This window comes from Terrapene carolina, unplaced genomic scaffold (assembly GCF_002925995.2).
Source record: "Terrapene carolina triunguis isolate 2854851 unplaced genomic scaffold, T_m_triunguis-2.0 Scaffold89, whole genome shotgun sequence".
Classification (NCBI taxonomy): domain Eukaryota; kingdom Metazoa; phylum Chordata; order Testudines; family Emydidae; genus Terrapene; species Terrapene triunguis.
In genome coordinates this window covers 20,610,220-20,622,583 of record NW_020664440.1, presented here as the reverse complement: position 1 = coordinate 20,622,583, position 12,364 = coordinate 20,610,220, and the positions used below count along the sequence as shown (strand labels likewise).

The 12,364-nt window shown below is 53.5% G+C and overlaps 1 protein-coding gene across 2 annotated transcripts in view; it reads left to right on the top strand.

Moving 5' to 3' along the window:
• Nucleotides 1-12,364, top strand: part of PLXNA1 (plexin A1) — a 265,426-nt gene that overhangs the window by 152,439 nt on the left and 100,623 nt on the right. For both annotated transcript variants that reach the window (XM_026650270.2, XM_026650272.2), the window contains exon 9: nucleotides 6,314-6,428. In XM_026650270.2, the coding sequence (XP_026506055.1) occupies nucleotides 6,314-6,428 (115 nt within the window). The remainder of the gene's footprint in view (nucleotides 1-6,313; nucleotides 6,429-12,364) is intronic.

Genomic DNA, 12,364 nt, shown 5'->3' with positions numbered 1-12,364 from the left:
CTATAAAGATGGTTAAACACTGGAACAGGCTTTCTAGGAAGGTTGTGGAATCCCCATCATTGGAGATTTTTAAGAATAGGTCAGACAGACATCAGTCAGAAATAGTCTAGTGATACATAATCCTGCCTCCGCTTGCGGGGGTGGACTAGATGACCAGTTGAGGTCCCTTCCAACCCTAAATTTCTATGATCACAGTGATAGGCCTGATATGACAATGTAGATAACATGGTTTGTACCATCTGGGTCTCATTCTGGCATCATGAATGGGAGAAGCTTAGGCCGCAAGTGGAGTTCAGGAGAATAGAATTACTCATTTATTGTCCCAATCTGACTCCTGGACTTGCCAAGGAAATATTGCTGAATGGAGGGGAATTGGAATTGAAAGTGACTAGGGTAGGCAAGGCTAACACATGCCAGAACTGTGTTTAACTCTGTTCTAGTTTAGGTTCCCTAGTGCTTGTGTTCTAGCTGCTATACATTTTATATAGAGTTTGGCCAGCCAGTCTTTGTTAATCAGGGCCGGCTCCAGGCACCAGCCTAGCAAGCAGGTGCCTGGGGCGGCCAATGAAGAGGGGGGCGGCACGTCCGGCCGTTCGGAGCCAAGGACCTGCTGCCGAATTGCAGCTGTAGAATGAAGCGGCAGTAGAGCTGCCACCGCTTGTGATCGCGGCTTTTTTTTTTTTCTTTTCTTTCTGCTTGGGGCGGCAAAAACGCTACAGCCGGCCCTGCTGTTAATGCCACTGTACACTAGGGATTAAGTAACAGTAACCATAATATAATTAAGTTTGATATCTTCATGGTGGAGGGGAATCCTAGCAAGAGGTAACAATGTCACGCAGAACTCCAGAAACCGGCACTTTAAACATGACTCTCTTAGGTTAGAAAGAGCCTGAAGGTATAAATTAGGAAATTAAAATCCCTGGAGGTGGCTGAAGAATAGCTTATTAGAGTCACTAGAAATAAGTCTATTCCCTGGCAGATGAAGAGAAAGCCACCAGGCCAGCGAGAGCCCAGTGTGGGTAAATGGTAAGGTACACATCTTCACTCTAGCCTAAAGTATAGCTGGGGATACCGGAGACCCAAGTTCCTGTAAACTGCGCGGCACCCTATTTAGCGGTGCACAGGCGCTCAGGGAACCCTCCCGGGGACCAGCCACAGCCGGGGGAGGGGCGCTCCTTCCCCAGCCCCAAGCTAGACCGGCCCCCAACCTGCCACAGCCGGGGCAGCGCCCCGGCCCCAACTATGCCGCAGCCCGGACCTGTTGCAGCCGGGGCACCCCTACCCCGGGCCAAACCCGGATGGGACGGCGCGGCCTGAACTCAGCCCCGAACCCGGGCAGCCCAGACCTGGCCAGGGCAGCACGGCGTGGCCCGGACCCAGCCACGGCCAGGGCGGCTTGGCCCGAACCCCCCGGCTCGAACCCAGCCGGGGTGGCCCAGCCCGAACCCCGCCGTGGCCTGGACCTGTTGCAGCAGGGGCGCCCCTCCCTGAACCCAGCCCAGTGCCTATCCTGCAGCTCCAATCCCTGAGCTGTCGCGGCAGGGAGAGGCGCCTCTTCCCCACAACCCAGGTGCTGCTGTGGGGAGAGAGAGCTGTGGGGAGTCCTCTCTCCCCGCTGTAGCCCCAGAGCACCCTCCTGCACTCCAAACCCCTCATTCCCGGCCCCACCCCAGAGCCCGCACCCCCAACCAGAGCCCTCCTCCCCACCCCAACCTTCTGACCTAACCCTGAGCCCTTCATCCCAGCCCCACCCTAGAGCCCGCACCCCCAGCCGGAGTCCTCACAGCCCTGCACCCCAACCCTCTGCCCCAGCCATGAGCCCCCTCCCACACACTGAACCCCTTGTCCCCACCCCCACCACATGAATTTTGTTATGTGCACTGATATGAAGGTGATGTGTCACACATCACCTCCATACTGGTGCACATAACAAAATTCATTCCGCACATGGGTGGGAAAAATTAGAGGGAACGCTGAGACTCAGCGCAGGGGAGTCTGGGAGAAGGGAGTGGAAGATGATTAGGTGCACTGAGCACTCCCCTCCCACCTCCCCCCATACACATGGCTGGAGTGCTCTGCCTTGGAGTGGAGCTCATGGCCTCAGTGCCTTGTAGGATCAAGCCCCCAATATGGGACTGTCCCTCCCAATTCAGGACTAATGGCAACTCTAGAAGAGGTCTGGAGGCGTTAGGCCATGACCTGAAAGAGGTAGGAAGAAAAGACTGCTTAGCCTTGAAGTTAACATGGGAAAAGGCTGTATGTGGGACACAGATCCCTAGGTGGAGTCCTCCTCTTTGGTCCCATCTTCTCCTTGCCCAGTGCATACCACATATTCCCCAGTGTTTTTGCAGCCTCATTTTAAATGTCCAGAGTTATGGAGGCTTGAGAGACTATGAAACAGTCTGAAAAAATCTCATGGCTAGGAGATGTTTCTTCATATTCAGCTTGTATTTGCTGGAGCTCCATTTCATCCTCTTATTTCTGGTTGTACCACTGGGCCACCCAAACAGTCTACTCTGCCCTCAGTGATCACCCCATCAGGCGCTTGTATCCAGGAACCCCTTTTGACCAACCTCTCCATGTATACTGCTTAGATTAATTGCCAGTCCCCTTCACCCTGATAGCAGATTTGTCTGCCTCCCTGTCCCGGCTTGAGGGAGGATAGGAGCAATCCTTTTGCTTTGTTGTTTGTTTTTTTTCCGCTCCGCACCACCCCATCAAAGCTACTGGAGACAGGAGGGTACAGCTGTGCTTTTAAGTTGAATATCTGCAGCTGAAATAAAATTGCATCTATTTGCATAAGGAGCATCTCAATTAACATATTTGTGGGTAAAGCAACAAGGGCTGTTCATTTGGAAGCGAAAACGTGAGCGAAACATGGAAATGACTTCAGCCCCTTTGCAAGCAGCTTAATTAAATATTTCCTTAGCGTGTGCGCATGGATTTCAAAAGCTACTGCTGTATATGTAATGGGGTGTGAAACTCCAGAGCAACGAACTCCGTCCCTGCAAAGCCCCAGGGGTGTGGATTTGTACAGAAGCTGCCTGTACCTTGATCTGTCTGACCTGGCATCTATGTCATACTCACCATCCTTGTGTTATCCCAGCATCTCCGAAGTGACAGCTCGGCAGGGGGAGGGGGGGAGGAATTCAGCGTGATTCCTGAATTGGTTGGAGCCTCCTGTTTGGGAGGCGTTCTGTCTGTTTCCTTACATTGCAGATCTAGGCTCTCCCCCTCCCTTTCACCTCCTTCACCGCTCTCCCTGCGAAAGCCCCACAGGGGGCGCTGTCATGGAAGCCTGACTTGTTCAGAGCTGGGGTTCAAGGATAGTCGTTCCACTCTAGGCAGTGCACCGGTCTCAATCCTGCCTAGGGCCCTGTGTACCTAAGGCTGGCCCTGTGTTTCCATGTAATTGCTGGGGGCCCAGCTCTGCTCTAGTGGGGACAATGGCAGCAGGACGAGCCCTTTGTTGGGGTAATCTATGCTGTGCCGGTGTTCTTTCCTCCCTCTTGGTTGCCTCCCTGCCTCCCCACTCCGCCTGTCTCCCAATCAGCAGGCCAGATTTCGTTCCATGGGACGCTCTTGCTTCTTGTGGGCCTGGCTTGAGAGTAAGAGTCCTGGATTAATGTAGGGCCTTGTGGGGTTGTGACAGCACCATGTCCTGAAGGAGCCATGTTCTGATGGAGGCAGCTGTTGTGGTGTCAGGACTCAAGTGGTGCAGACCTGAATTGCTCCCTTCCCAGTGGAGATACGCCCCATGCCAGCAAAGCACTGAACTCCCTGGTGATTTGACCCTTGAAGCAGTGATAGTGTCAGAGAATGTTGTTTGGTGTCACCTAGAGACTCCCCGTTCGTTTATTTAGCTACTTGCTCTGCGCTAAACAGCTATTTAACAACCACATTAATATCTGGGTGATGGCTTAGAGCTGGGATTCTGCCTGTGTTGAGCCCTCTTGTGATGTGAGATCGCCATCTGTACTAGAAATACTTTGTGTCAGCTGATCCTGGACCTGAAGCAGGCTGTTAAAGCATTTCTGAAATGTGTCTTACAACAGGATGGTGGCCTTGTCTAGACTAAGAGAAATGGTGTTTCTGAAGAACATATTAGCTGTCACATTTTAAACAAAGTCCTGTTTAAAAGTGTGTTAGCACCAAGTATAGACAGGGTTTAATACCTTGGCAAACATGCTAGCTGGGTGTGATCAGCCCTAGGCTGCGTGAATATGTAGCAAGGCCAAAATACCATCAGGTTAGTAGAATTCTTCCCAGGTGAACAATCCCGGGGGTGGTTTGTAAGAGCCAAGGAAGTGTCAGCAGGCAGCCTGTCCAGACCACGAGCACATGGGGCAGGATCGACAGCTAACACAAATCCAGCAGCGCTGCTTGTCCCCCGCCGGGGGCTCCAGCATGAGCGCATTGCCCCTTCCCACCATCCCCTCTGTGTGGATCAGGCTGGTATTTCACACTGAATCCCTATGCCCAGCCTTGGGGCCAAGGACACAGTGCGGACTATTGCACTGCTATAGTGGGTAGGTGCGAGGGGCCCCGTGCCATTCTGATGCTGCAGGCTTGGCTAGCTGCTCAGTTTCTCCGGGAATCGGTTGACATGCTGAGGTAACTCCAGGTCTCCTTTTCGCGTCCAGCTCTAATTATGGTGCTTTGGAAGGGCTGCAGTTGTGCTCTTTGTGCTCAATAAAAGCTTCCTGCCTGCCATGTCTGTATCCAACCAAAGCTGTCCCTTTGCAAGGCATCTCTGACACAGGGACTTCAAAGTACAGGAGCACGGCTCATGGGATCAAACAATGGTGAGCATGGGCCCTGGGGAGATGCAGAGGAGAGAGAGGAAGGGGGACGGAGAGAGACACACACAACTAGAGAGAAGGGGGAAACACACACACACAATCAGCCAGAAGGAGACAGAAAACCATGGGAGGCATTGAGAGAGACAAACAACCAGAGAAGGGGGTGGGAAACACAGGCATAGCCCAGCGAGTGACTGAGGATGTGGGAGGGGGCCGACAGAGGGGGTCACACACATTGCATTGTAAGCAAGTGAAAGGCGCTACAGTCATGAAATGTTAATCTGACCCAACCTTTGGCCAGTTATAATTTTCCTCTGAATGAATGTGCATTAATGCAGAGGGCTTTTTCTCCCTGCAATGGAGGGGCCTTGTTCTGACTCCATTTGCTAAAATTGCCTTTCATAAAACCAAAAATAAAGCTCACAAAGTGTGCAATTCAGCCCCCTCATGAGCAGGCGGGAAGGGAAGGGCCCAGCGCTGCCAAGTTAGAGAGAAGGGTCGCCGGCAGGTCCCCTGCCTTTGACCACATGGTGTGTGTTATCACCACATGTGTTATGACGGGGAGCAGAGGAGGAGAACGGGGAGCAGAGGAGGAGAACGTGGCTGGGGCAGGGGGAGGAGCGAGAGATGCTGTAAACTTTGTATACAGACCCTGGAGTGAATGATTTGGTATGGTGGGGGGGCTCCCCTGTTAGAAGCCAGACTGACCTCAGTGCCCCAGGGTGGTGCTTTGACGAAGGGAGTGGAGGGGTGACTCTGTGGGGCCTGTCAATCCTCTGACTGCACTCTGTCTCAGTGCCCGAGGGTGGTGCGAAGGGGTGCTGTGCTGCAGATAGCGGGGTGGGTGACGCAGTAAGGGCAGCTCTCCCCTCTGACTGTGTGCTGCCCCCAAGGTAGTGCTAGGTTGCTCTGTGCTGTATCAGATACAACAATGGCTCTCAAATTTTGTACTGGTGACCCCTTTCACATACCAAGCCTCTGAGTGTGACACCCCCCCATTAATTAAAAACACTTTTTAATATATTTAACACCATTATAAATGCTGGAGGCAAAGCGGGGTTTGGGGTGGAGGTTGACAGTTCGCGACCCCCCGTGTAATAACCTCATGACCTGAGGGGTCCTGACCCCTGTTTGAGAACCCCTGAGATACAACCGTGTGGATAAGATGTGAAATAGAGGCCCTGACCTTTCATGGTGATTAAAAATCCCGTGGGACTTTAAGCAAGAGTCAGGATGTTAACTCCTAGATGCTGGCCAAATTTGACTGTGGGTAATTCCATTCTGCCTCCCTAAATCCCCCTGCAGGTTCAGTTGGAGAGTGAGTGTGTGTTTTCAGCCCTTGTCCTAAATTATTGTGTGGCCTAATGTTGCCATGAGCCATTAGTACAGCTGCATTTCTGTGGGTGGAGGAATGGTGCCTGTTGCAGTCTGTAAGGCGCTTTGGGACCACAAGAGATGGTGACTGCCTCACAGTATTTTGGTACTACCTCATGAGCTCTCTCTCCCTACAGCTGCCTGTCCTGTGTGAATGGCTCCTTCCCATGCCACTGGTGTAAATATCGGCACATCTGCACCCACAACGCTGCTGACTGCTCCTTCCAGGAGGGGCGTGTCAACATGTCTGAGGTAAGGAGCCGTAAAACTGCTGCCCCCCCGGGTCTCCAGCCACCTCCCATCTGCTCTGCTCTGGTTTCTGACATGGACTGTTTGCTGGCTTGCGAGGGAGAGATCTGTAGAGCTGCAATCCCTTCTCTGTCCCCCGAAACCTTCCTAAATCTGTGCCGGCCTCAGGCCTGTAGCCCCCCAGCCAGGGCGTGCTCTTGGTTTCTGTTGCCTGGGCAGTGATGGATGCAGTTGTGGAGAGTCTCTTGGGCTGTTTCTCTGCCTGGTTAGCCCTCAGTGGCATCATCAGCTTGTCCTGATGCTCAGTCACTGTGCGAGCCATTAAGAGTGAGGCCTGGGGGGCAGTATGTCCATTACAAACCAGGTCACTGGTGCTTCCTCTCCCCCTCCCCGCCTCATCTTATCTAGGCAGCTTCAAACCGGCTACCACGTTAGACTGTTAACGCTTCATGTGCTGCAGTCGCAGGGGGCTCCCCAGTCATTTAATTGCAGTTACTTTGTGGAGTTAGAGACTTGTAGAAATTAGGCCAAACTTTCAACTGGTCTCTAACACTTGCAACCCCAGTGTGTGCAGGCACAAATGAGCGTCACACTGTATATGTCTCACAACACCCATGAACAGCCATGGCCGCAAATGGAGTGGGAAATTGGCTCATGAGACCATCTCAGCCCATTCCTTCAGGAGCCAGTGCCGGACTGGTCCCGATAACATATGCTTTGTTCAGCCTAGCTCCGGATGGCTCAAGCGAAGGACCTGCCTTTTGAAGTAACTGGTGATTTTGAGGTGTCCAGCTTGAGACACCGTTACAGGGGCCTGGTTTTCAGAATGAGAGCATCTGCCCTCTCCAAACGTGTCTCAAGTTGAGCACCCAGCATCACAAGTCACTTCTGAACAGTTAGGCCAGAGCACCCGCCATTGCCTGTGGGGAATGTTCCATGCCCTGCCAGGGGTAAGAGGTGTAACTAGGACTGCATGTGGTGGTGTGGTACCAGGGTATGTGAAGCTGCAAAACTTATGGTGTGACCATTGACTTCAGTGGAGTCAGGATTTCACCCATGCTGTGTTATAGCCCTTCCAGACGGGACTCAGAGTTCATGCAGCTTGTTTATCTCTGGATGGTGGCCAGAGGTCCAGCAATGCCGGCATGTGGCTTCCTGCAGCGGCCCAATGCGGCCCAAGTCCATGTGGCCATTTGCACAATGTCACTAGAGCTGGGGTCAATGGGAATTTCCTTCCTGACCCCCTGTGGTGATGCACTAATGCCCTGAAGACAGCAGTTGAATCCCCCTTCCGATTCAGACCTGCGTGGCTGCCGGCCTTGTTGTCCCGTGTTGCTAGCTGCCCAGCCTGCTGCGGAGAGCCAGTGAGTAATGAGGGTTTCTCTCTCCCCGGGGGTGTCTGTGTTAGACTGAGCTCTGTGCTTTCTGTCACCATCTGCTAAATTGGAAGAAAAGGGCTCCCTTAAAAAGCCATGTGTTAGGAGCGCTCTATTAAAAACTGCCACTTGCCTAGAACCGTTTCCCTTCGGCCCTTCCATCGCTTCCCCTTTGCAGCTCGGTTTTGTCAGAGGCAGCACTAACCCTTCCCATGCTGGAAGCTTTAGACTGAGTCGCCAAAGGCAAGGAAATGTCTAGTGGTTAGAGCAGTGACATTTGTGGTGTGTGCGCTTCTGGGGCTCTGCAAGCCCTAACGGGTGCTTTGGGATGCTCCAGACGCCCAGAGGCTGATGACTGATTTACTGTGATTGAACTGCACCTGTTCACCTCGTCCAGCGTCTAACACTTATGCACCTGAATACTGTGGGGGAGGGGTGCAGAGAAGAGGCAGTGCCTAGCTGTGATGAATTTCTGGGCTCAGCCAGAGTCTGTGGGTCTCTCTAGCTCCCAAGTGGAGTAACACAGCCTGTGCTATTGTCACCTCACAGACTCTCCCTAAGGCTACATTGGCACTACGTGTGATTCCCAGCTGGAGGAGACATACTCGTGCTAGCTCTCATCTGAGCTAGTGCACTAAAAATAGTGTAGTTGTGGTACCGCAGGCAGCCGTGAGTGGTGGCACAGGCTGCGTATGTACCCGCGGGGTTCAGGCAGGTTTGTACTCGGGGCGGCTAGCACGGTACTGCCACTGCCCATGCTACAGTGGCCACACTAGTATCTGTGGTGTGCAAGCTCAGATGAGAGCTAGCATGAGTATGTCTGTGTGAACTGGGAATCAAACTCCCCAGCTTGTAGTGTAGATGTACCCGACGTCCTGGCTTGCTGATACACTACAAGGAACAAGTACTTGTAAATACCTGAGAGAGGTGCTTTCGAGGTTGCTTTTAAAACGAGTGCGTTCCTGTTGGACTCAAACTGTCATAAACTCCTCCCCCCGCTATGAAATGGTGCTGATCAGCTTAAAAGCAGCACTGCACTGCATTCTGATGGTTTCCTTGGCTGTCTGCCCCCGGAGATCGACCTGCCGCTTGCGTTTCTGTCTGATGGACATGCAGCCCTCAATGTTAGGCACAGAGGTTAGCTCGCCATTCTGCGGTTTAGAGCCATCCTGTTCTGAAGGCAGGCTGAAAAAGTACTTGCTCTTGGAGGGGCCTCTCTGGATTGGAGGAGGAATTAGCAACACTGGGAAGTCAGGCCTCCCATTTGCCTTCCCCCAGCAATTAGCGGAGAGTGCTAGAAATAATGAGGCTTTCTGAGCACAATCTTCATCCTTGTTTTAGATGTGGTGTGTGTTGTCCCCCTTCCATCCAGACACCTGTTAGGTGCTTTCCCCTTTCTCTGCTGGGGTATGGTACCAAGAAAGGAGCAATGGGCCTTCTTCAGGGGGATGGTTCAAATGTGTTTCTTACTGGGGAAAGCACTTGACAAAGTGACCTCGAGAACTTCTCTCCCGCCTGCCCATTAGTGGGGAGGCTGAGATCTGGCAGAACTCATATCACATCAGGGATCCCAGGCTCGGACTGGGCCCAGGCAGCAGGGGAGACTAAAGCTTGTACTCTCCCATGTATAAAAAGCAGCTAAGATTTCCCTCTTGTTTTCCTCTCTCCGGGTTTATGAAATTCCAGCTGGCTCAGAGACATTCACCCCCTCAGCAGAGGGCATCTTCCTATAGAACCCAGTCAGTCCTCCGACTTGGGAGAAGGCCTAGATTCACCAGAACATTGCCCCCCCCCAACGTTATTGACCCCCACCTCATTTCACAGGCTCTTTCCCGCAGCCACCCCTCCACAGTTCTGGGATCTTTCCTCCTGCCCTCCTCCCACCAGAGATGCTTGCTTCCTATCCCCAGCCATTCCTCACATATACCCCTTGGTTGGCCTTCACCCCCGCACATCAACTATGGGACCTGCCAATAGCCCGGCCAGTTAACTCCCCTGCCCCGGCCAGTTCTGCTCCCATGCTTAGGGTGAGCAGAAGCTTCCTCTCAGCGAGCCCCCTCCCCATAACCGTTGGGAGCCTTTCCTCTTCATCTCTTGCGGCTGGTGTCTCCTGCGTCCCCAGCACGGGGCGTATAGGCTGGCGCTCCTCTGGAGTAGCTGTGAGTTGGTTCCACCCCGTGGGTGGCTCACGTGCAGAGTTAGATGGATCCGACCGTGAGTGCCAGTGCAGCCTAGGCGCCCTCATTGGTATTTTTCACTTCCCTCTCGCTGCGTCGTTTCCACCCTGACTCCTGTCACTGCAGCCGCTCCGGGCTGACGAGCGTCTGCTCGGCATTGAATAGGTCAAGCTCCCAGCGACGAACCATTCATTTTTCTTTTCCCCCTCTTTTGTCATTTCTGGGAGCCTGGGCCCTCCAGGACGGAAGCGGAGAACTGGGCAATTACTCATCCAGAGCCCAGCCATCAGCAGCACAATTACTCTTGTGCAACGGCCGCTTACGTGTGAGGGAGCGACTTCATTTATGATAGGCCAGATCCTACATGCCTTACTCGTGCAAGTGGCCCACGGAAGTCAATGGGCCTGATCCTGCTGCTCCCACAGAAGTCAATGGGGCTGCTTCCATGAGCAAGACAAGAGGACCGGGTCTTGTATACTTCATAATATCTCGGATACATGATCTGGAATCAGTGAGGCCCAATAAACACAGAGCCCAACGATGCTGTTTTCCAGAGCAGCTGCACTTCAGGGCTCACGTTTTCGGCCAACTCCAAAATCGCACCTGCAAACTGTACGGTCAGCGCTCACAGCCCTTTAGCCGCATAACTCCCTGTTCTGCGTGCAGACATTAGCTGTGTCTGCAGGTGCAAACCTCGGCAGGCAGAAGTTTGGCGTTACCTTTGGAGATAGGATCCTAAAAGCATTTGGAAATATCCTCAGGCTCTTGTTTTGTGGGATATGGGCCCTTCCCAGAGGCCCAAGCTTGAGGACAGGCACCATGTGTAACTTCCAGCATGGGTGAGAGCTGGCCCTGGCCAAACATTGGGGCTAGACTCAGGCAGGACCTGAGCCTTGTGTGCGGCTTGGAACAGTTCAGTTGAGGTCACTTTCACTTGGGGTAGCCTCTGCAGATCCTGGCAGGGGTGGTGAAGTCCTGGCAGACTGTCTGCCAGGATGCCCCTCCCGGCTGGGACCAGCAAGTCCTGCCCCTCTACCTACAAAGCCTATTCTCGGGAGGTTTTCAAATGAGGGCGGTACAGACACAGATCCTGATGAGCCCCGCGAGTGTGTAGAGGTTGCTGCCGTCCTCCTTGGTGCTGGGCCATCGCCTGCGGGTCAAATTAAGAACAGAGACTCAACCTGACCCTGAATTTCTAGCCTTTTGTGGGTGTGTGTCTAACCCTCAGAGTTATTTTAAGCAGGGCTTGGTCTGGCTGAATTTCAGCTTGTCTGAGTGTGGCCAGTGAGGTAATGGAAATCTCCTGCCCCCAGTCAGAGAGTTAACCCTTTCCTTGCTGGTTTTCCTCGTGTACCTGCTGTGCTGTCATTGCCCAGTAAGCTCTCCTTGTAATCAGGGGCGCACTGTGAGGCGCCTGCTGCATGAGGCAGCCCAATGGGTGTATTCTACCTGCGCCAGTCTGGCACACTCAGCAGGGGAGCAGCGCATTCCCCTGGAGGCTCCTGGGCACTGGCAGCACAGAAGATGCGGTCTACATGGGGCGTGTATGGAAAGCTGGGCAGCACAGCAGGTGCTTGCTGGTTCATGAGAGCAGGCCAGGAGGGATTGCGGGTTGGTAGGAGCGATCGCTCATTGCATGTGTCCTTGTGTTTGTCCAGACTGTGCCTGGGAACAGCCAGCACCCTCCTGCTTTCCTGCTGCCAGTGAGAATTAAGCCCCTGCCCTGAGGCCATTGGTGGGCTTGGAATCCCTGGGCTTTGCTCTTTGACCCCCCCTGGGCTTTCCCTAGGAGTGCGGTGGGAGGGAAGGCCGTGATGATGGGGGAAGAGCAGGAGCTCCCATCTCCCGCCCCACTTTCCCACTCATAGCGGTGGCTGGGGAATGTGATCAGCCCTTCGGACTGAATTATCTTTTAGTAAAAGGTTGCTCTGCGGAGACAGGGTCCTGTTTGTCTGCTGGAGGGGAGTTTGACGTAGAATTGGGGAGGACCATGAACGACTTGTGCTCTGAAGGCTGCAACGATCTGTGGAGAGCTCCTGCGCTGAATGCAGTCAGCTCTTCCCCCATAACCAGGAGCAGGTGTTGCTCTGAGCTGTGGAGACCCAGTCGGGCTTTGGGGCATCCCTGAAGCATTGGAAAGACTCGCAACTCCTCTGCCTTCCCCCAGAAAGGATCAAAGCTCCTGGGTGGAGGATGGCCTCCTTTGGGAGCCTGGCAGCGCCTCCTTTAGCCACCTTGGGGAGGGATAGCTCAGTGGTTTGAGCATTGGCCTGCTAAACCTAGGGTTGTGAGTTCAGTCCTTGAGGGGGCCATTTAGGGAACTGGGGTAAAAATCTGTCTGGGGACTGGTCCTGCTTTGAGCAGGGGGTTGGACTAGATGATCTCC